The sequence below is a fragment of the Rhipicephalus microplus genome, chromosome 3 (assembly GCF_043290135.1).
Source record: "Rhipicephalus microplus isolate Deutch F79 chromosome 3, USDA_Rmic, whole genome shotgun sequence".
In the NCBI taxonomy this organism is placed as follows: Eukaryota; Metazoa; Arthropoda; class Arachnida; order Ixodida; family Ixodidae; genus Rhipicephalus; species Rhipicephalus microplus.
In genome coordinates, this window is record NC_134702.1 from 266,292,104 (window position 1) to 266,315,515 (window position 23,412).

At 44.7% G+C, this 23,412-nt stretch overlaps 1 protein-coding gene across 2 annotated transcripts in view; it reads right to left on the reverse strand.

Annotated features, from left to right (window-relative positions):
• The window catches only part of Ns3 (nucleostemin 3), a 262,076-nt gene that overhangs the window by 58,300 nt on the left and 180,364 nt on the right, over window positions 1-23,412 (reverse strand). The window contains exon 9 of one of the 2 annotated variants that reach the window (XM_037419646.2): window positions 14,098-14,201. In XM_037419646.2, coding sequence (XP_037275543.2) covers window positions 14,098-14,201 — 104 coding nt within the window. Of the gene's footprint in view, window positions 1-14,097; window positions 14,205-23,412 lie in introns of both variants that reach the window. The other variant, XM_037419639.2, reaches the window with a different exon arrangement.

Genomic DNA, 23,412 nt, shown 5'->3' on the forward strand with positions numbered 1-23,412 from the left:
GAGTCCCTCCTCGGTTGATTTCGCAAAAACTCGAGAAAAACACAGGCAAGTGCATTTTCTGTCATTAAATTATGTTTCTTTTCTGTGTTTATTATTTTGCTGGATAACGGGTCAATCACAATTCACTCTCCTTTGTTTGGTTTGGAAATCATTGCAGGAAAGAATCGCATAGCCTGGGACCTTCATAACTTGAAAAATAAAGGAAGGAAAAGGAATAAAGCAGGCGAACTCATTCAAGTGACTGAGGAATTGCAGTCCACTCAGCAAGCGAGAATACTTCCAATCACTGACAAAAATCAAGAGCTGCCAATTCTTTTCATACAATCATTATATATGAAGAAGGTTTTTGCGTCGTTTCCAGAAGTGCTTCTTGTTGATGCTACTTATAGAACCAACTACTAAAGATTCCTCTGTTTGTCTTTGTCATTGAGGATGGCTTTGGCCGCAGCCATGTTGTTGCTTACGCATTTGTTGCCTCGAAGCAACAACATGTTGTCACTCAATTCTTGCAGACATTTGTTAAAGAAAATGAGAAGGCTATAAAAACAAATGCAGACATTTGTTAAAGAAAATGAGGAGGCTACAAAAACAAATGTCGTTGCAGTTGACAAGGACATTACAGAAATTAATGCTGTTCGGGAAACAATCCTGTAGAAAGTGGCAGTGCATCTGTGCCTGTTCCACGTTATGAAAGCATTCAAGTCAGCTGTAGGTCAGTTTTTGAAATCTGTAGAAGAGCGAGAAAGGCTGCTGAATAGGTTTCGTGAAATGGTAAAAGCACAAACGGCAAAGCAGTTTAAGGAAGTGCAAGAAGAATTTTGTAGGTATGCGAATGAAAACGCCCTGACCTACTTCAATAAAAACTGGGCAAATATACGCCACATGTGGGCAAGACACTTATGCAATGCTACGTTTACTGGCGGTAACAATACTACCGACCACATGGAGTCACACAATGGTAAAGTAAAAGCTATTTTGTCTAAGTCACAAAAACTGCACGAAGCACTGTGGGCCTTTTGTAAGATTTCCAGTGCAATGTGGCATTACACAAAGCATCAAGCAGCTCTTTTGCGAATTTTGCACCTATGGTGCCTCCAGTGAGATGGACAGATTTTTTTCAGGAAGCTCATTCCATATGCTTGTCGCCTTCTAAAAAACGAAGCAGAAAAACTAAAGAAAACAATCCAGAAGTGCAGCAATTAACACTGCAGCATTACCATGTAGCTTCATCCTGTGGTAATACGCGGCATAAAGTTTTCTTAGATGAACAGACATGTACTTGCACCACAATTTCAAGTCTTGGATTAATTTGCCCTCACTTCCTTGGCTGTCTGTCACAAGCTCGAGAAAACCCCAGATTTACAAAAGGCTGTGAAGATGCGTTGGTTCAAGAGCTACCAAATTAACCTCATGGCAAAGAGCAGTGATATGGCTGCAGATCAAAAGTCTCCTTCAGAAATCGTACCAGTGAAACCTTTAACTATGCCTGGACCCTCATAAGAAAAAGATGAACAGCAATCAACAATACAACTACGCAATGTGGACCCTAAAAGCAATGGCCGATCATTTAGCAGATTTACCAGCTGATATTTTTAGCATGAAGCTTCAACTCTTAGAAGAAGTATAAATGAAAGCTGGTTGAAAGGTGAGAAAGTTGTGCTAAATGCAGACACCATGGGGACTCAAAGTGTCCCATCCACTGTAGCTGCTGACGAAGCAAATACAGCTATTGATGATGAAGGCTTTAATGAAGTGGCAGCTCAGGGAACTTGATCAGAACGAGAACTTGGTAGAACTCCCTTCATCCAGACTGAGCATGATGTCCCAGTAGCTGAGCCAGCTGCGATTCACTCCCGGTGTTGAAATGTTGGGGCCGTCCCAAGAAGAATATTGGCCAGAAGATTTATAAAAAGACAACCTAGAAGAACTGCATCAGTGCCATTTCAGCTTCCGAACGCAAATGTTTTCTTGTGACTTTTCAAACTTCATGCAAACTTGTCCTTTGCAGTACTTCTAACTGGCATGGTAGGAGAGACTGTATGCAACAGTTTACTCATTCATGGCCACATTGTGGATAAACCTGAAGTTGAAGTGTGCCTTTTTGGACTATAGGGTCAAGCTACCCAGTGTAAAAAAGTTCTACACTGAAGATGCCTGGACTTACTGATGTCATCGGGTATGCCTCATTGTTCAATACATGTAAAGGCAGTCAATGTGATAGCTTAGTGACAGAGATGCTTGGCTGATGTTTGAAAATTCATAGGATACCGCTCGAGCCACAGCGCTGAAAATTTTTTTGGTGGTGGGCTCAAATATCAGAGCAGAGTATATCTAAGCCAGAAGCTATTCGGAACCCACTATTACAGTGGCAGTCACAGCACAGATGTTGCTTTCAGGCCTGAAAACACGATCTGTTTTTAGGACATTGCAGGGTTGGGTATTTTTGCAGTTCATGGCGTACCTAATTAGTATGGGGTGATTTTTTATCGTTTTTATCACACAAGCACATGTGGGAAACTTGATGTTGAAGTTACCAGAATATATATTTTTTTTTGCCCTAGAAAGTGTTCAAAATAAGTTGCGCCTCGTGCTGCCTTTCTGAATTCAGGTAAGGTAGGCATAGGCGATCCTAATCATTTCGAAAGGTTGTTAGTCTACCAACCATTCTTGTACTTTACAGTTGCCATAAAGAAGAAAAACCTCCTATGGTCTGCCACAGCTGCAAGAAAAAGGACGATGCCCAGATCAAAATGATATCGTGTGATCAATGCCTGGAGTGGTTTCACTGGTGAGGTTTATCTAGCTTTTTTAAAGCGATGCACTGTATGTGTTAATATTCTGCTTCTTGTGTGCAGGAGCCGTTATGGAGGCTGTAGTGCAGACACAAAGCTGAACCGATGGTTTTGCTGTGCTTGCAAACTCAAGTGACAGCATTCCAGCTGCTTTGGCCACTGCAGTTATCTTAGAACATTGAACTGGACAAATAAACTCTACTTTCTGGCAGTGTACTGCCCCCATAAGGCTGATGTGTCTACATCTCTTTTTGTAATGTTATCATCTTGGCTTTTCGTCATTTCAATATTTGGTGAATGCTAATCATAGTTTTTTGTTGACTTCGCAGGCACTATGTGACTGTCACGATGTAGTAAATTCTCCGCAGCAGGTTCAAAAGAAATCAGAAGGACGAAGCAAGCGTTCTCTGTCACACACACACACGTAGACTTTTTATAAAGACTCAACCAACTCGCGTTATACAAAATATTCAACTCAATACTTGCGTTATGTACATCAAGTAGATATAGATAAGCATATACTCAGCTAATAGTTCGCATAAGCAAGACATAGTCGAGGTGCACACATCACTGTTGGTGCCAGCCACAGAAACCAGGAGCGTTCCAGACGCGACACTTCGAAGTTGGGGCTCGGTGTTCCTCTGGTAGTCCGGTAGCCAGGTGGGGTGTCGTGAACGGTTGTCGTAGATGTACCGCAAGGTGACTGATGCCCCTGTACACTACCTGAGAATTTCCATCAATCCTCCAGAGCCATAGGCTCAGTGGCACCAGGCATCGGCCGTAGCCAGGGTTTCTTCTTTGCATGGCTGCTTCTTCTGCAGATCTCCGAGTCTCGCCCACACGTTGCTCCTCTGCTTATCTTCTTACTTCTCTCTTTTCTTTTTTTTTCCAAGATTCTCGCGCCACGAGGGTTCCTCGCATCTCTTTTCTTTTTCTTTCATTTCTCTTGTCAGCGTTGCGTTCGCTCAATGCCTTTGTCTTCCTTGCATCACCAGCGTCCTTACAAGCAACTCATGACAGAGACATATCGAGACATCGTAATCTAGATAGTGTGAGCAGTCTCACTGTTAAAGAACAATGCTCGAAACAACCAAATTAGTTGCACGTTCTGATTAAGCCTACGAGTATTTAGAGAGTGCGTATTGCCTGTGCCTTTTTTGTTTTGTTTCCTTTTCAAAAGCCAATGAATATAACTTGTTCCATGCATGTACGGCATCATGCATTACGTGTCTGCAACCTGTGGCTCCCGGCACGAAGTCAGAATCCTTGCCCTTTTCCTTGCCACTTCTTCTTGAAGGCTTGATCGACCACTTTTGACACAAAATCGGATTTTCACTTCCTATGCTTGATTGCAACATTGTGACATGCACGCTGAAAATACACATGACAAAGAAAATTTCTAATCTCATACAAATTAGTGCGTCAATTAGGTGAATTTTCGTGCTTTTGCAACTTGGCTCTCCGCCTCAATAGGCTGCCAACCCCTGCAGTGGACTAACACATTTCACATATAATGTATGCATCCCACATATTTTTGTCTCAGTTTGGGGACGTAAAACCTCAACTTATGCATGCCAGAGCTCAGTTATAGCATAGTTGTAAGATGTTCACTGCAATCTCAGTAGTAAGCAGCATTAGGTTTAGTTTTCTTGCATGGCTAAATTTGAGTCAGGATATGCATATGCACGTGTATAATACTGTACTATACCTGTAAGGCAATGTCAATGGAAAAGCTGCTCTTAGATGTTCTTTCGCAGATCTGAATGGCAATCTGATTGATTGATATGTGGGGTTTAACGTCCCAAAACCACTATATGATTATGAGAGATGCCGTAGTGGAAGGCTCCGGAAATTTAGACCACCTGGGGTTCTTTAACGTGCACCCAAATCTGAGCACACGGGCCTACAACATTTCCGCCTCCATCGGAAATGCAGCCGCCGCAGCCGGGATTTGAACCTGCACCCTGCGGGTCAGCAGCCGAGTACCTTAGCCATTAGACCACCGCAGCGGGGCGTGAATGGCAATCTGTCGCTAGTAAAATATGCTCACGCAAAAGAGACACGAACACGAGGATATGGGTGCGTTATCTGTGCACAATAGTGGCAGAGTGTCTTACAGCAGGCCATAGCCAAGGAAGGGGGGCTAGACCCAACCCCCCGAAATTCAGATAGAGGGGAGGGGTGTGTGACATTTAATGCAGACAAATAATAAAATAGGTGTCTTAAAGCTTCTAACAAATGTCCCTCCCCCCGCCAAAAAAAGTTCCTGACTTACGGTAAGCAATTCAAACTATGCGAAGTAGAAATTCACCTCAAGTGTGTTTCCACAGATTGTCGATTTATTGCGACTTTGACTGGCCTGTTAACGTTATATCATTGCGAATTTCGAAGGTCAATGTGTTACTCATCAGCAAGATAAATGGAGCGATAGTGTGTAAATCACTAGCTATGACTTCATTGTTTCTTTAATCTAAGCTGGGCGTGATAAAATTACGACACACTAACGCTACTAGCGGTACCTATGCTACATTCTGCCGATGGCGAGCTTGCTAGTAGCTCAGAGCGAGCAGCCAGGTTAATGCCGCCGGCGCCACTACACCTGTTTCCCCAAGCAAGTCGAGCCCCGTTCATCGATTCGGCATTTGGGAACTCAGGACAAGTACAAAAGGCACACGAGGAGAAGCGTTCGTTTGCGTAGCTGTAAGCACCTGTAATAGTAGTGCGTCTAATAATCCGTGTGCGTATCATCTGTTGACGGCTGCCTGGGCGCTCTTCACCGGAGGTTTCTGATAGCAACCGCTTCCTTGACATGGCGCTGCATGCATCGTAATACATATAAGCACTTCTAGTACCGCCGCACTCCGTAGTGCATATAACATCGTTCTTTGTCGAAAGTGTGACCACTTGGTTTGGGGTGCAATCCGTGCGTTTAAGACTTATCTTAGGTGCTGCGCTATAGAGCGCTTGCTCATATCTGTTGGCAGCGTGACAGGTAACTTGCCGCTTCGGGTGTCCCTGTATTCAGCTGTGGAGATCGTGAAGGCTTCGTGAGCATTTGTGACGGCTACTTGTGTGCTAAACTGTTTTTGCGAGGCTGACTTCGTTGACATTGAACCTGATGGCAAGCCTGAAGCTTCCGACCAGGGCTACTCCGGCAAGGATTTGTGGTGGTGTTTCGTCGACTCCGACATGGGAGGGCGTTCAGGAAACCTGTCGCAATGATTTCATTACAGGTGATAAGGACGCCGACACTGCGGAACCGCGGATAAGGGCATTATGGATGAAGTGGGTGGCAAGAGCAATTTGGAGGAATCGGATGGCAAGGACAACAAACTTTCGAGCCAGTGCCCACAAGTGTGCTTGTAGCATTGGCTACATAAATAGCCTCAGGCAGCTTATATATGCCACAGACGTCGGCGAAGAGCACGATGCCGCTATAAATAAACTCGAGACTGTCCTTAACGTTTCTGATCTTTGGCTAATATATTAATGACTTAGTAAATATAGAACCCACAGTTGATTATTTTATAGATGTGGATGATAGCACAATACACTTCATTGGAAAAGATGCGAATGAACTAATTATCAGATGTAACACATTGCTAATGAAACTATCAGATTGGTCCCTTTCAAATGTGATCAAGATTAACTCCACCAAAACAAAAAGCAAACTTTTTTAGAGCCAGAAGAAATAAAGCTTTTCAGTTGATGCATTCAGTCACCTTATTTAGGTAAAATATAGAATTGGTTAATGAACAATCCTTGGGTTTACATTTTCATGCCGCCAGAGTTGGGTCATATTAATAACCTTCGAAACAAGTTTTCTGCAGTAACCGTTGTACTATCTCGCTGTAAAGCTTTCATGCCGACAAAAGCTAAACCACAAATTTATCACGCATTATTCACATCGCAGTTTAATTACTGCAGCTTAGTTTGGGCGACCACAATGCGAGCTAACATAAATAAAATAGGTACATTACAAAAGGCACTTTTCCGGCACATTGCAAATATCGATCCCCGGGTCTTAACAAAAACATTGTTGCAGAAATACGAAATCATTCGCGTAGACTGGTACTACCAATACCGTGTTTTACTTTCGGGGCCCAATGAAGTGTTGACTTTCAGGGCCCAATGAAGTTTTCCTACCATATCATGCTGCGTACACTACCAGAGGCCGAAATCTGCATGAAGCTAACATTAATACTACCAAGGGTAGTGTGTGAATTTAAATTCTTAAAAGAATGCATGTAAGTTTCCTGATACATTAGTTGAAAGTTTTCTGACGAAGTTTTTCGTTCGTTTCGCTGAGCAACAGGACACGAAAGGGATATCCGGCCTCTCTCTCTCTCTCCCACAAAAACACACAAACACAAACACACACATGCGCAGATTATTGCCTTTTTAATAGCTAGCCCTTTCGCCCTTGGGCTGCTATCCTATTGCAAACACCTCAAATTTTCTTTCACAGACAACGCTGTTTTTTTGTTCTGAACCAAAGATGCTGATGCCGACACCAGAATTTCAACGGAACGAGATCTTTAGTGCTTTCGTGTCAGAACGCAATCGTTTTCCGCAGGCCACCATTAGCTGTTGCCGGTGCATTTATATCACAAAAACACAGTTAGAAAATAAGCTGCATATAAAATTAGGAAATATTTCGTTACAGCAGAGCCACAGTGTATTAATTTATTGACATCCATGTATATCTGTATATTGAGCGTAATAAACTAGTGAAGCTCCGCAGCAATAACCTTCTACACCTGGATCGAGTCACTCATAAGTGAGCACCTTGGCCCACCCTCCGCGAACGCCATCTTTCGTATCAAATCGAAACAGCTCAGGCAGCAAACACAATCTTGATGTGATGCCGGGCGCAGTGCCATCACCTCACTTATTCTTACACTGTGAGAAAAAAGAACAAAGTTGAAGTTGAAGTTCTTTCTGGGAAGGGTCCAGGTGTGTCGGGTCATGCGAACGCATCCCAGATACACTTCGTCTCATAGACCGCACACTGTGACGAGAATGACTGCGAGTTGTAACACGAGCGAGCGTAAACACTGAAATTAAAAGAAATAAAGGAGGTGATGGCAGGGGCGAGGCGGCTGCAACTTGATTAGAAGCAGTTTTTGGAGCAGCAAAATTTTAATTTTGGAGCAGACAAACCTTGATTTGAAGCAGTTAAGAGGCATTTATTACGCATCCTCAGAGCTTAAAAAAACAAAAACAAATTTGTACCAAGTTGGGGAGACAAGTATGCCAATAGGCTTAGAATACACTGTACACTGAAACACCTTTTCGAGAAAGTCTTAGTAACAGACTATCACCAGGTATGACCTGCACAACCTTTTTACATACCACGCCACCTACCTAGCCAGTCTAACAAACACATGAAATAACTGAAGAAAGTATCTAGAAACTTCTAACATTTAAAAAAAAAGAAAGCAAAATCAAGCAAAGGCTTCACATTTATCAAAATATATTGTGGTCGGACAAGCATTGCAGTGACATAGCAAAAGGCTTTCGCTTAAGAACAGAGATACGATTTAGCATAGTACTATGGCTTTCTGTAAGACTGCTTCGTCCGCTTATTTAGCTTGTCAAGCGTCCCCAGAGCTCGCTGCATAGGTCAGTGTTACTCTGACCTCAGTATTGCCAAAGAACTTCACAATAAGCACCTTCAGCTTTCTTCTTGGTTGCCATGGCGTCCCATGTACTGCACACTTTGAACAGATGACCACAAAAACATGCAGAAGGGTTTCTTGAAGGGCCAGTTGGTACATGATACTGAGGGGAACAGCGCAAAAAAGGGTCTTGTTTGTTCAATCTTTCTCCATCCCATTTTTTGTGCTATTACCCTCAGTATCACAAAAACATGCTCTGTTCACTGTCACCTTATGCAGGACCACCTTCGAGAGAGCAGCATGGTTGCCACGCTCACACATCAAACATGCGTGCTGTTACAAGCATACTGTGCACTTTCATTGGGAGATGACACAAATGCACATTGCATCAGTCCAATGACACCTTCTCATTAAAAAAACACTAGAACAAGGGTTTCCAACTCTCTGGCTTTGGGTCTCTCCAAAGGTTTTTCCTGAGTGCTGCGAATCCCACAACTTTTTCTTCATTCTATGTGTTCTGTGAACGTCCCTGGTGTTCCTGGCACGACTTGGAACATCATGTCAACTTGTCCCCACTGAAGCTGACATGGAAACGGCTGACAGCTGACAAGGAAACGAAGTCTTATGAAAAATGCCCAATATGTGCAGCTCTTTTAGCCCCTAATGAAAAAAACAGAGGACGTTCTTACTTCCTCTCCTGGCTCAATCTTTACAAAGCGACAATGCATACACCAAGTTTGTCCTTAAAGACTTGAGTGGCAGATTGAATATCCAAACACATTGTAGGTGTCACAATTAACAAAGCAATAAATTATGTATATAATCAAACTGTCATTTTTAGCCTCTCCAAATCAATCAGTAAGTAATAAATGACAAGGGGGAAAATGTTGCCTTCATTTTCATGGCACTGAATTTGTTAAGCTAAAGCAATCGCATAATTTTTCTTTCTTCTTTTTTGCATTCATCTCCAATGAACATTTTGCACTATGCCAGAGAATTCAATTTGTGATCTTGCACACAGCAGCTCAAAACTATGTTGTCGCTAATGTTATACATCATTAAAAATTACAATAATGATGTTGCAATACAAATTGAGTACATTCACATCCATGTCATGCGAATATTTCTCCAAACACCAGCGATTCAATATGAAGTATACTGTTTTGGACCTGTGAAGATGTACAACATTGGTTTTAGAAAGAGTAACACCTTTTTGTGGCTGTACAAATCTAGAATGAGCAAATTACCATACGTAGGCAGCAACATTTCTTTCCAAATGCTGTGACTTGAGAAAATAGCCACTTCAGAAAACTTCACCCAAACAATACAAACACACACAGGGCTGCTATGCAGAAAGATCACACCAAAACAACTTTTTCGCCAACTAGCGCTTCCTCGTAGTGCGACACTTGTGGTATCATTCATCTACACAGCCAACGCAGGCAGGGCGGGTGCCATCCTGTGCTTGACAACACTGAGGTTGGGGAATGACGAAAACCTAAAGAAAAATTTTAAAAGCAAAATACATTAACGAAGGCAGAAACTATACTATCGCACCAGTGACAAGTCAGTGCATCTTCCTGCTAAGGAGATGACCTTTCTAGATTTCGTGATAACTTAAGATATTGGCTCATATGACGCATAGCTGACCTGCTTCACGCATACGCAAGATGGTTACTGATAAGTACAAGTTTGCGTTTCAAGCATGCTTTGATCCAATTTGAATTGGGCACTTGTAGATGTGACACTCACAACAACCAGGGAGAGGACTATTCTTATTCACTGGCCAAACGTGGCCATTACCAAAAAAATAAAGCATCAAAGACAGCTCTCTCACCAATTACCAGTGCCCCTTGAACAAATTGCTATTAAGCCCCTGTCAGGAATGCCACTTCAGATTGGAATCGCCACCGAAAATCGACATCTCAAAAATGGCAGTGAGCATGGCTCTCATGTGAGCGTCGACTAGTGAGCGATTGATGGCAAACAGTAGCCTCATAAAAGATGAAAAGAGAAAGTTCCCCCAGAACAAGCATAGAAAATATTTACCCTAATTTTTCTTGTGCATACAAACGCGGAGCTGATATCAAGACAATATTAATTTAAATTATTCTAGAGCCACAAATTGCATAAATGACAGCTGATTCAATAAGTGGAGTCGGCATTCATCCTTGTGTCTTGTCATGTCTTGGAGAGTAGCGCGCCAGAATATTTCAAGTACAGTCGAACCTCGATATATCGAACAGCGCGGCGATCGCGAAATAGTTCGATATATCCAGAATTCGATATAAAAAATCACAAAAAAATGCGTCAACAGCTTGCTGAAAACAACCAACGAACCGTTCAAGCGTGGTGCAGTAAATACTCACTTGAAGATTCAAACATAGTATTTATTGTGTTGGTTTAAAATATTGAAAAAGAGTAGCCTGCTTTTTGTTGGCCATGGCGTATTTGACGACTGCGTCCTCAATATAGTCCAGGCGATCCATAAGTGATAGGCCGGTGCCTTCAATCGCGCCGCAGTGGCGGCGCACAAGGGCCGAGGCAGCTACGACCTCAGCTGATGTCGGGAGCGGGGCACCATCAGCGCTCGCGGGATCCACCTCGGCAGAGTCTTCATTTGGCTGCTCAGCAGTAGCTTCGGAGACAATCTTCACATCCGTGAGCTCCGCCGTTCGGAGTTAGGCCTGTCGCGCACCACAGCGCGCGACAGGCCTAACTCCGAACGCACGAACACTGCGGAGCACAACGACCGATGCCTGCCGATACTACGGGGGAGGAGCTTGCAACAAGTGTGCAGTGTGCCGTTGACACCATAGAGACTGCAACGACTGCAAGCTGCAAGGCTGCCGCGTGAGTCCGAGTGTAAAGCGCGCACATGGCGTGCCCATGCCGGCTCGCCTGACTGCTTTTCCTTTCCCGGCGGCAGCGCGGGCCGCGTCCGAGACAGTCGTCTGCGTCCTTTCCCTCCTATACTTTCCTCCTCAATCTTTACCTTTCACTCCCCCTTTCCCCGCGCGAAGCCGTGTCGGTGCCTTCGTATTGAAAGACGATAACAGCTCCGCGCTTTTCTCTTCTCTTTCCTCATTTAAGAACCTCTACCGCAAGGCTGAAGGCGGGGAAAAAAGACGCACCTTTTAGTGCACCGAGATAGCTTCCTCGCAGCTATGTAGGAAAGATACATAACAGTCCCCCCTGAAAAAGGAATCAGGTCGGTTTTAAAACGCTGGGTTTATGCATTTTCACGCACTTTTTGGTTGGAGTTTATACTGTTTCCCAGTTTACCTACCCAACCAGACAGACATCTGTCAAATGTTTACATTCAAGATACATAATGCAGCGTGGTGAGAGTAAAATAATGACCACAAGTCACACAATGGGAATTACTTAACTACAGCCAAACCTCATTAACCCTGATCTGGCAGGACCAAAGAAAATGTCTCAAGTTGACCGAATTCTGGATTATCAAATTGACCATGAAAACAGAACAGAAATGTACCCAGCATACAGAAAGCTTTATTTCATGACAAACTTGGCTATTTTGGTCTGCCCCGTCATCGGAATCAGTGCTGAAATGATCTTTGTGAACCCCAACAGGTGATAGTGCGCACACTCGCTGTTGAACCAACACATAACTCTTCGACGACAACGAGGGCTTCGGCAACCTCCTCCTGCACAGTGTGATGTCGTGTGAGCTCATCTTGACTGTCATCATCCGAACACTGATTCTCAGGCAACAGAAATGCGCTGACTGCTATACAGAAGAATCTCCTGCCATGCACCACGGTGTGCTTGAGTAGTATAGGAAAGACCGGAAGAAATTTTCGCAACCCCATGTGCACCTGCACATGTCGCAGGTGGTGAACCTAAGAAGGCTGCAGACGGGCACCTTCACCAACCCCTACCATCTGCACCGCCTATGGCCCACGCTGTACCCGTCGCCTGGCTGCCCGTGGTGCGCGCACGAACAGGCAGATATGGCACATATACTTTGGCAATGCACAAGAGTTGAAGATGGGCCACGAAATAGGACGACGCCAACTGAGGGACCCTCTGAAATGAGGGCTGCCATTCTCTCAGCGAGGCCCTAGGAAGATGTTCTTCGAACGATGTGTCCCTGGCAGCCTAGCCCCGGGCACCGCAACAACCGTTGGACAAATAAAGTTCATACAAATAAAGTTCATACAAATAAAGTTCATTCAACTCAACTCATCTTCTTCAAGCACTTCTGATAATATGTCATCGTCACTAATAGGACCAGCAATGGCAACATTATTCTCTAAGCGACGTAGTCTACAAACCTTGAGGCATCGTCTATAGCGACGGCAGCGGCAACGCGCACAAGCGCAGCCAAAGAATACAACGTGTGTAAGCTTGCATGCTACGTGTGAAGTCGCAACACAAAAAGAACAACAGTGTAGGCTTAGCAAGCAGCTGTGGTGATGGTGGCTTTACGGTGGTTAGGTGGCCATCGTGATCATATTCTGCTGCAGTTCATTTAGTAACGGTTTCTCTGAAACTCTGGTTTCGCTGTCGGTTACGGCATGCAGTAATGGAGCCTCCAAGCAGGGTTGACCGGAGCACGGCTAGATTTCTCCAAATAAGCATTTGACAACATTGAAGTATACACAATTTTGCCAGGACCACGCCGAGAGTCTAAGTTAACCAAATGTCTGAATTAATGAAATCCGGATAAACGAGGTTTTACTATAGTGGGTCACTTAATGCTTCCAAATCCTTACACAAGGTCAGCCATCACTCTTCCTTGTCATCAGCCAAGGCATCTTGAAAGCTCTCATAATACCATACAGGTGTGCCACTGGTACCACACTTGCCCACACAATGAGAGATAATGGCATGGTGGGTGCTTTCCAACTTTACAAGAATTATGATTCATGATGTAGTGAATCCCACGTGTACATGTAATAGTAGCCCCAGGAGAGTCTGCAATGTGCTCCACAAAGGCAGCTCTTTTAGCTTTTGCATTGTGCTGCCCTTCATCAGAGCATCTTCAAAGCTCTCATAATACCATAAGGTGTGCCACAGGTACCACACTTGCCCACAAAATGAGAGATAATGGCATGGTGGGTGCTTTCCAACTTTACAAGAATTATGATTTATGATGTAGTGAATCGCACGTGTAAATGTAATAGTAGCCCCAGGAGAGTCTGCAATGTGCTCCACAAAGGCAGCTCTTTTAGCTTTTGCATTGTGCTGCCCTTCATCAGAGGCCCGGCATTTTTTTCATTCTCATTTTGTTTCACCAGCGGTGACTGTGCAAGAATAAAGAAAACTGAGGTCATCCTGGGCTCTTCATCTTCTTCTGCAGAGTCCCTTCATGTTGGCCCTTTCATGTTGTCGATGTCTGCTACTACAGTTACTGAAAGGGTGGCAGAAACAGCAGGGGTTGTCACTGACAGTACTGCCTTCATCGCCCATTCAATAACTGTAATGGGATGGACAGGCATCCGATGAAATCGACCCAGTGAAGAGCAAGGCTCGTATTGGATTACAATGGTGATATAAAATGCTTTACGGCACAACGGTGGCTACTGATGGCCACCAAAGAGTGCCAGTACAGCACAGGAAAATAGCAACAATAATTAACAACACATGGTTGCAGCGCTCCAATGGCTCGACCAAATATTCCACATGAATTCGCCTACCGAGGATCATGTGCTCACCAAGCCAATAACAGTCTTGCCCTTGGATTGTCTCGACTCTGGATGGATGGTCCGAAACAGCTGCAGCAGCTTGTCCTTGCTGTACAGGTTGGCACTGTTGACCTCTGCTGCAGGCAAAGGATCGCTCACTTGCAGCACCAACAAAGAGCAGGTAGAAGACACTGGCACAAGACACTTCTTACAGTGGGAAACTCGCAACATCACACTACCAACAGCCTGCATTGCTTTTGTTGCTAACTAGCACAGTTATGACACCTTTGGCTTCTGCTGCCATCACCAGTGCATCCATGCAGGTGGGAAATCATGCAATCTACCCAGTTAGACAGTATCAATTTAAGGTCTACACCTATGACAGAATTTCCAGCACATCTGCTAATTGCAGAATGCAGAATTTCCAGCACATCAGCACTTCATGGCACCTGCGGTGTCTCGAAACGTTGTGCTCTCGGAACACACAGACACAGCCAACATACTCATGCAAACCACACATCTGTGCACTGATTCACCTGCTTTTACGACCACGATATTGCCAGCCAAATCAATTTTATTCATAATGCCTGAAAGGTCCCATATGGGACATTTCAAGAGGGGTGATCAAACAAATAATACGTCACTAGTGTTACACCAAAAAAAAAAAAAAAAACTCATCTAGATTTGCAATACAAAACTCAAGCAAAATAACACAATAAGGTGCCACAAATGGGCCGTTACCAATGTTCAACTCCCCATGAGGAACTAACGGGAAACGGCTTGTGATTGCCCTCACCTGCGATTCCATGCAGGAGACATGCATCCACAACCACCACCAAACACAAAGGTGCAGATGGCCCTACTGCTCTGCACGAGCCACCCGTTGCTAGGTGGCTGTTAAACACAAATGCATCTAATCTGTACAACACACACATGCCACGAGGTGCAAATAACCTTGCAAGGGTAATAGCACCTCACTCACCTAAATTCAGGGCATGAAAGCTAGTTAATAGGCCTGTGTTACTGGCTTATCAATTGCTACGATTGTCATTGAAAGCTCTTTTGGTAAACTTCACACTGAAGCGGCCGTACCTGCTGCACTTCCCGATTGTTTTTCTTATCTTTTTTGAATAACTCTGAACAGCTTCTCAAAAATCAGGGTAAATCTTTCTTTTCCAACTTAGCGTACATGGCCTTCACGTGATCGCAAGCCCGGAAGCTTTCGCAGAAACTTCATTTCGTTCAATGTAATGAAACACCACCTGCAAAAGCGGCTGATTTGCGCGACCTTGGCGGCGAGTGGACGGAGCCTTGGAGAGAAAAACTCTTTGTGTGAGTTACTCGAGCTGCCCGTAGCTAAAGCGAGTGGTGTTGTCTCTGTTGGCAGGGGCGACGCAGTGGCAGAGTTGGGTGAGAGTGAGGGGCGCACGCTCTCGCCTGTAGCAAAAAGTTGGTGTGAGCAGTCGAGAGTTGATCGAGAAACGCTCATTTGAGAGCAGCGTGAGGACTTCTCGATTAAAGCGCTAATGGAAAGCATAAAATTGGTAACAAAGAGAAAGAATGTTACTTTTTATGAGAAAGCAGGGCTCCTGTATCATATCTACACAGATGTGCAAGGTCGCAAGTATGAGCAGCTCTTGGTGCCACAAAAGTATAGTCGCCAACTATTGGAACTGGTGCATGAAAACGGGCGGGCAGGGCATCTCTGCTTAAAGAAGACCAAGGCTAGAATTTCCCTTGAGTTTTATTGGCCGAAATGCTGGAAGGATACCAAAGACTTATGCGCTCATGCGACACTTGTCAGAGAGGGGGGAAATTCACGGACAAGTAGAAGGCACCCATGATGCTTGTGCCAATTATCACAGAACCTTTTCCGTGTCTAGTCATTGATACCGCCTAGCCATTGCCAGAGTCAACGCAAAGCTGTCCATACACCGTGATGGCCCTCTGCGTAGCCACAAAATTCCCAGAAGCGATAGCACTTAGGGAGCTCAATTCTCCTTATGTTGTGGATGCTCTGCTCTCTATATTCGCACGCGTCTGATTTCTTTCTGAAATCCAATGCAACAACAATAGTGTCTTCACCAGCTGCCTTAGCTGTACCTTTTTGGATAAATGCGGAATAGAATAGAACACAGCTCGATCCATTACCCGCAATCTAATCTGGTCGAGCATTTACGAGTTGTGCTGAACAGGTGAAAGATGCTGGCCTGATTGCAAAACCTGCTAAATATCACCTCAAGTGCGGCGAGATGTTTTACCTGGGACACGCTGTAAGTCGTGGCCGGCGTAGACCTTCAGAAATTAAGGTAGCCACCATTGTGAGCTATCCACGACAAACCACAAAATCTGATATAAGGGCATTCTTGGGCCTAGCTGGATACTATTAGAATAACGTGCGAAGCTACTTTAGCATTGCCAGCCCTCTGACTGACGCACTTCAAAAGTCCGAGCCGGTTAAGGTGGTCTGGGACTCAGAAAAAAAAATGCGTTTTATAAGCTAAAACAAGTTTTATGTGAAAGCTCGTTCGTATGGAACCCGAATTTTTTAAGGGCTTCGTCTTTCAATGCGACGCAAGTGAATGCGGAATGGGAGCTATACTGTGCCAGGAAGATAGTGCTGGCAACGAAAGGCCATTTTTGTGTTAAAGCCGAAAACTGAGCTGCAGGGAAGGTGCACTCATTGATTGATATATGGGCTTTAACGTCCCAAAACCACCATACGATTATGAGAGACGCCGTAGTGGAGGGCTCCGGAAATTTCGGCCACCTGGGGTTCTTTAACGTGCACCCAAATCTGAGCACACGGGCTTACAACATTTCTGCCTCCATCGGAAATGCAGCCGCCACAGCAGGGATTAGAACCCGCGACCTGCGGGTCAGCAGCCGAGTACCTTAGCCACTAGACCACCGCGGCGGGGCAGGCAAGGTGCACTCAGTACCTCTGAAAAGGAATGCCTATGTTTCATGCGGGCCATTGAAAAGCTAGCCTGTTATGTCTCCAGTTCGAGGTTTGTGGTCAAAACAGACCACTGTCCTCTAACCTGGTTAAATAACATGTCGGCTAAAAGTGGCTGGTTACTGAGGTAGAGGAGGATGCTCCAACGACACAACTTGGACGTTTGTTACAAGAAAGGAAAGCTAAACGCTAACGCAGATGCATTGAGCCGTGCGTTTTAGTCGGTACCTTATCCGCCTTTCGATCCTTCGCTCGAAAGTCGGAGGAAAATTTTGTCCTCATCACGGCCTTAGCTAAGCGCTCCGGTCATGAGTGATCTCAAGGAGCCAACTTTATGTTGTATTCTACTTCAAAATGTTGTTGCACATGTAAAATTTTGAGTTATGGTTCTAAGAGTTTTGTGTCCCACATGTGCCTCTTGATATAGAGGAAACGAAATCACGATATACACGTATTTATATTATGCTATATTGTGTCTAGTGTTCTGTCGGATAATCGAGGGCCTTGCTTGGGTCATGTATTGTCTGTTGTTGAACCGTTCTTGACAAGTTGCAGAACCATCAACAAGTACTGAAACCACAAAGTGGCAGAAGAGATGAGCGAAGCTAGTAGACAAGTTTTGGCGACAAGCCAGTGGAGTTGGGATACTTCTTCAAGAACAGGATCTGATCACTGAACTGAGCCTAGAGCCACATCCTCTTCATGACACTGGAGGCAAACCTGGAGGGAGCTGGCAAATGAGCGCGCCCGGCATCTGAGCCATGTGAAAGCAGCTCGTCTCTAGCGTATTGTCTGGCAGTGGGGGCGCAGCCAGGCTGACGCGAACGCCAGCATCACTAGCAGTGCGTCTTACCCAACCCTTGACAAGCCCTTCACCCACGGATTCGATTCTAGGCAGCTGATGCAATCAATGGCCTCTCTTGTGGTGCATCTTATGCAACGCGTGGCAACCCCCTCGTCCAAGGGTGCAACTCCAGCCCACGACCAGCAACGGATCTCCAAGGCCTCCCTCTCTTGCCCCAAGAGAGGGAGAGCATCAGGAGAAATCTCGGCTCATCGTTGCACCTTAGTGCGAGCTCCTTAGGCGGTCAACCCCATGTCGAATATGTAAGGCCTCTGTTCATACTGTACATAAATGTTGCCTTAACTCACTGTCGCCTTGTCTGCTCTGTCTATCAGTTCTCCACAGATGCAGCCACAAGCAGAGACAACTGCACAGATGCAGCCACAAGCTGAGACAAGGGATACTCAACAGTGTTATTTATAAAAGAAAACCCGCAAAATGTGAAAAATAACAAGTGACATCTCCCCACCCTCAAAAAAAAAAAAAGTTGTGCCCTCAAATAAGCTTACCGCAATCATTTGCTTTACCTCTTTACCATTGCCAGAGACAGCGTTACGTACATCGGCAAGGGCACAGGTTGGGCGCAAACAACATGTGTTGCAAATTTGCAGGGTTTCCTTCCACATGATTGTACGTCCCTCTCATTATCGATATCTCATGGCCAACTGTCCTCATTACGGCGCTCCATGTGTGTGTACTTTCTCTTTGTCCATGCGGTATTCGCACCTTGAACTTCTAATATGTTAAACCAACTAGCCCAGTCTATCATTTTTACATGTCCTCATTATTAACCCAGCTGGAGCACTGTTCAGATTGCAGCCTAGCTGAGTAAAATCAAAGCGGTGCATTTCATTATACGGCTCGGGAAGTGGTAAATAGCATAACTCGTGTTTTTTTCCTTTTCTTTCTATATTTATTTCATTGATATTATCTATCTCAAATTGAGCTTTACTGAGGGTGCTATTTTTTGAAGCACACTAATGTGGCCAGCCGTTTGATCACTCGTATCATTTCATATTTCGCTGGCTGTTCTTATTAAGAGGAAAAAATGAGCTTGCAATTAGTGTGCTATTGGCAGTACCGCAGTCTGGCGTTATTTCAATATGTGCCTACTGTCACAAAGAATTTCATAATTAGGCCAGACTTCTTGAATCATAAATGTCGTTGTGACTAATTAATTGTAACTAACGAAAAATTTTGTAGTGGCAACTACACCACACTGGCAACAATATGCATTAGGTCTACTTCAAGTAATGCCATTCCTCTGCTTTTTAATTGCACAGCATAATTGAGGCATCCCGGGTGTGTGCATGTCCATACTTGGCGCGTGTGTTGTAAAAAAGAGAAAGCACTCTGGCGCAGAGGCAGCATCATCGAGCCTCTTCTGCACGTTCAATGCTGCTGCCTCTGCACTGGAGTACTGTCCTGGGACGCAGAAAACCAAAAGTTTAAAAAATGTGAGCTAAAAAATTAACAGTATTTCATAAGAACTACCCGGTTCTTGGCCAATCCCCCAGTGTGGGTGTGTGCCACAGTTTCCAGGCCCTTCTTTTTTTCCTTATTCCTCCACTGGATTCGAAGCTACATCCATGGGTGCACTGTCAAAAATTCTTTCGCCTGAGCCGGCAGCACCGCGACGTTGTCATTGTCGGCCTCTGAAGAACTGAAAAGCTGAGTGGGCGTGGAGGCATAACAACTGTGGCAATGGCTTACGAGCTTCGCTTTTACGTTATACAGGTCGTCTTGGTCTGGCTGCCGCTTATGGTTCACTCCGGAAGGCCGCCTGACACCCCTGCCAAACAGCCACGGTTTCCAGAAAACTGCGGCTTTACTACGGATCCAGGTGCCTGCGCCGACACACCTGAGCCTCCCAGGCCAATCGGGACATCGTCATCGTCAGGGACATAATTCTTATCAAGCAACAAAAGCAGCAACAGCGGACGTCAGTGGTTCAGTGGGTGTAGGGGCAGCCCAACTGTGGCAACGGCTTACGAGCTTCGCTTTCACGTTATACAGGTTGGTGAAACCTATTCTTTATATGCTAAGAAGACAAGTAACCGTTGTTTACTGCTGCTTCCACGCCCACAGGTGTTGTACGTCTTGTTGCGAGAGTGTACTGACGCCCTTTTCTCGCTACTCTTGTGTTGCGGTGATGTTGAAGCGAACCAAGGGCCTCAAAAAAAGACCCCTGGGCCACTAGATGATATAGAAAACAACACAGCTTCTTCTGATGCGCGTCATAAAGAAGTCATGGCAATGCTTTCTAAGTTAAGTGCCCGCTGTGATTCATCTGCCGTTGAGCAGTTCAATTTGGCAAAGACGATAGACAAGGTGAAAGCCAACCAGAACTTGTGACGAGCAAATTATGCGAGATTGAAAGGCGGCTTTCGACTGTTGAACTGCAGACTAACTCGGTTGCTGGCATTGAGAAAGAATTGCAGGTCACGAATGAAGCAATCGGCAGCATCACTCAAACAAATGACGCGTTGGTGTCTCGTCTAAATGACCCCGAGGACAGAGCCCGAAGGTGCAACTTGGTGTTTTTTGGTATGCCCGATAAAAATGAGACCTGGCAAGCGACTGAAGAGGCACGTACCAACTTGCTCTCCAGTAGCCTAGGCGCCGAGTTTGACCCGAATGCAGTAGAAAAAGCCCATTGTTTAGGTGGTTTATACATACACGAGCAAACTCGACCAGCGATAGTAAAATTTGCAAGCCTTAAAATAAAAGAACCTCTGCTGGCACGTCGACCTAAGTTGAGAAGTCATGTCTCTGTATCGGAGGACTACTGTCAGGCTACAAGAACAGCGCGCAAGATGCTGCACAATTTTGTGAAATCATTGCCTGGCCGACCCGCTTTTCAGCTTCATTACGACAAGTTCGATGTTAATTACACAAACTATTCTTATGATGCTTCCGCGGGCATTGTTTACGAGACTACTGCGCATCCTAGCAGTAATGGTAGCGGATTACACATCGAAAATGGGGTGTACTCGACTTCCGATCACAGCCATGACCTTCACGCACGTTCATTGCCTGATACCGCACTTTTGTCACGTGCATGGACATCTAATGCCTCCTTATAACAATCAGCAAGGGGAAGTGGCAGTATCGTATCACGTTTTATTTCGGTGCTCTACACGAACATCCATAGTATAATGGGAAAGCGTGACGCTTTTGACGCTATTATCGATTCTTGCGAAGCCGACGTGATAGCCATGACCGAGACTTGGTTGAATGCTCAGGTTTGTGATAACAAATTTTTTTCTATTTCCAAATCGTTAAACATTTACTGCCGCGATAGAGGTAGAAGACAAGGTGGTGGTACTTTGCTTGCCATTTCAAAGCGTTTTAAGTCCTTTCTTATAAACGTGTCGTTTACATTGGAAGTGATATGGTGCGGGGTGGTTGTGAATAATAAAAAGCTTGTTCTTGGCATCTGTTACCGCCCTCCACATACAGACATCAGCTTTGTTCAGGAGTTTCACGATAACATTAACGAAATTACAATGCGGTACCCATCTTCTTCGATAACTATTCTCGGCGACTTCAACTATCCTACCATAATGTGGGCGTCATCGTTACTTGAAGTCGCACCATTTTTTTCAAATGGCCAATGCTTTCTTGATACTTGCAACCAGTTTAATTTTATGCAGATGGTGAATAACCCAATTCGTGTCACCAGTTCTTCATCGCACATTCTTGACTTGATTCTTACAACAATGCCCGAGAACATTCTTGCAATAAACTCTTTTTCTGGTCTCAGCGATCACTGTCTGCTACATTTTTACATGCGCAACAGCATGCCAACTGCGACTAAGAAACGCAAGGTTATCTATAACTACAATGCTGCAAACTTTGAGGCAATGAACCACGAAATCTCTCTATTTTACGACGCTTATCTACATTACTTTGATGATAGAACCATGCAGGAAAACTGGGATCTGTTTTTTAACAAAATCTACGAACTTACTCGCACCTTTGTTCCCTTAAAGTTTATACCTGTGAGCTCTTGCTCACCTTGCTACAATACATACTTAAAGTGACTTTCTAACAAAAAGAAATGCTTGTTTCGTGATGCGAAACTCCACAGTACGGAGGAACGCTGGCGCACCTAGAAGAGTGCTGCGCGAGTTTACTCGTCAGCAATTTCGGATGCTAAGGCTAACTTTCTATCTAACACTCTGCTATCAATGCTTTTTAGCAACCCTAGAAAGTTTTAGAAAACTATTACAAATACCAACGACAGTGAAATTGTACTTGTTGACTCGGACGGCCTTCCCGTGTCTTCGGAGATGTGTGCAGCACGTCTGAATGAAAATTTTGTCCGGAACTTTTCAGTAACGTACACTTCTGCTACTGTCTCTTAACCAACGCGCAACTACCCATCAACGTCTGTTATAGTGACTGAGGCCTATGGAGTTGTAAAAATAATTGAATCACTCAGAGTGTCCTCTGCTTGTGGTATTGACAACATAAACGCAAGAATCCTTAAGGGGAGATGCGGGTCAAAAAACGCGAGTTTTTCAAAATTACAGATTTTTTATTTTTTCCTGTTTTGATAAGATTAGTACCTCTACTGTTATGAAAAAAATAATACAGGTCGAGGCTTAACTGGAAATGCTTTAAAATTGCATCTAAAGAGCACAAGGTGCCTGTTAAAAGGTCGAAAGTGTGCAGTCTTCGAGCACCTTGCCGCCGCTCGCCGTTGTTAATCGCATGAGTCGAAGAGTCGAGCCTCAATCTTCAAATACCAACAGTTTCTCTTGCTGATGTGGCGCAAGAAATAATAAAAAGCACTCTTGTGCGTGTTTGTCGAGCACCGCGACTGGCTTATCACATGGTACGAATTGGGGACCGCCATTGGCCGCTGCGCGCCTGTATGTGCTGTGAAACCTATTTGCGAGGTTCATGTCTTGTCGAGCAGCACAGCTGAACAATGCTTTTCTCGTTTAATTATCTCCATAATGAATGAAAAAAAGCATTGCTCACAAGTGAAAGCCATTGTGCGGCGCGCTCTGTAGGAATAGGCTACAAGCAGCTGGTCCGATTTGTGGCAGTTGTTGGCTTGCAAAAGCCAATGCATCAAAAGTCCTTCACACCCGTCAGCCGGAAAGTTTGTGATGCGGCAATGGATGACGTCAGCGCCAATATTGAGAGGTAGTAAGAGCTCGCTGTGAGCGAACTTAGCAAGGAGGACATTACCATTATGTACGACGGTATGTGGCACAAACATGGCAGCAAAATGGCATTACACTGGACTTAGTTTGGATTTCACAGTCCTGTCAAACTTCTTCCTAGCTTGCAGTTGGCACAAGGCTCTGCCAGATGGAGTGGAAGTTTGGCAAGCGTTTCATGGCCCTGTCTGTGAGCGAAATGTCTGTGAAGAGTCGGCTCGAAAAAGCAGAGAAGGACAAACTTGTGGTGCTGGCGTATTTTAGTCGCAGTGGCCACTACAAGAAGGATTGTTCCTTTTTGGTGTGCGAAATTCATCTGATTTAATGATACCTTTCATAAATAAAAACACAATTTTAACTTTAAA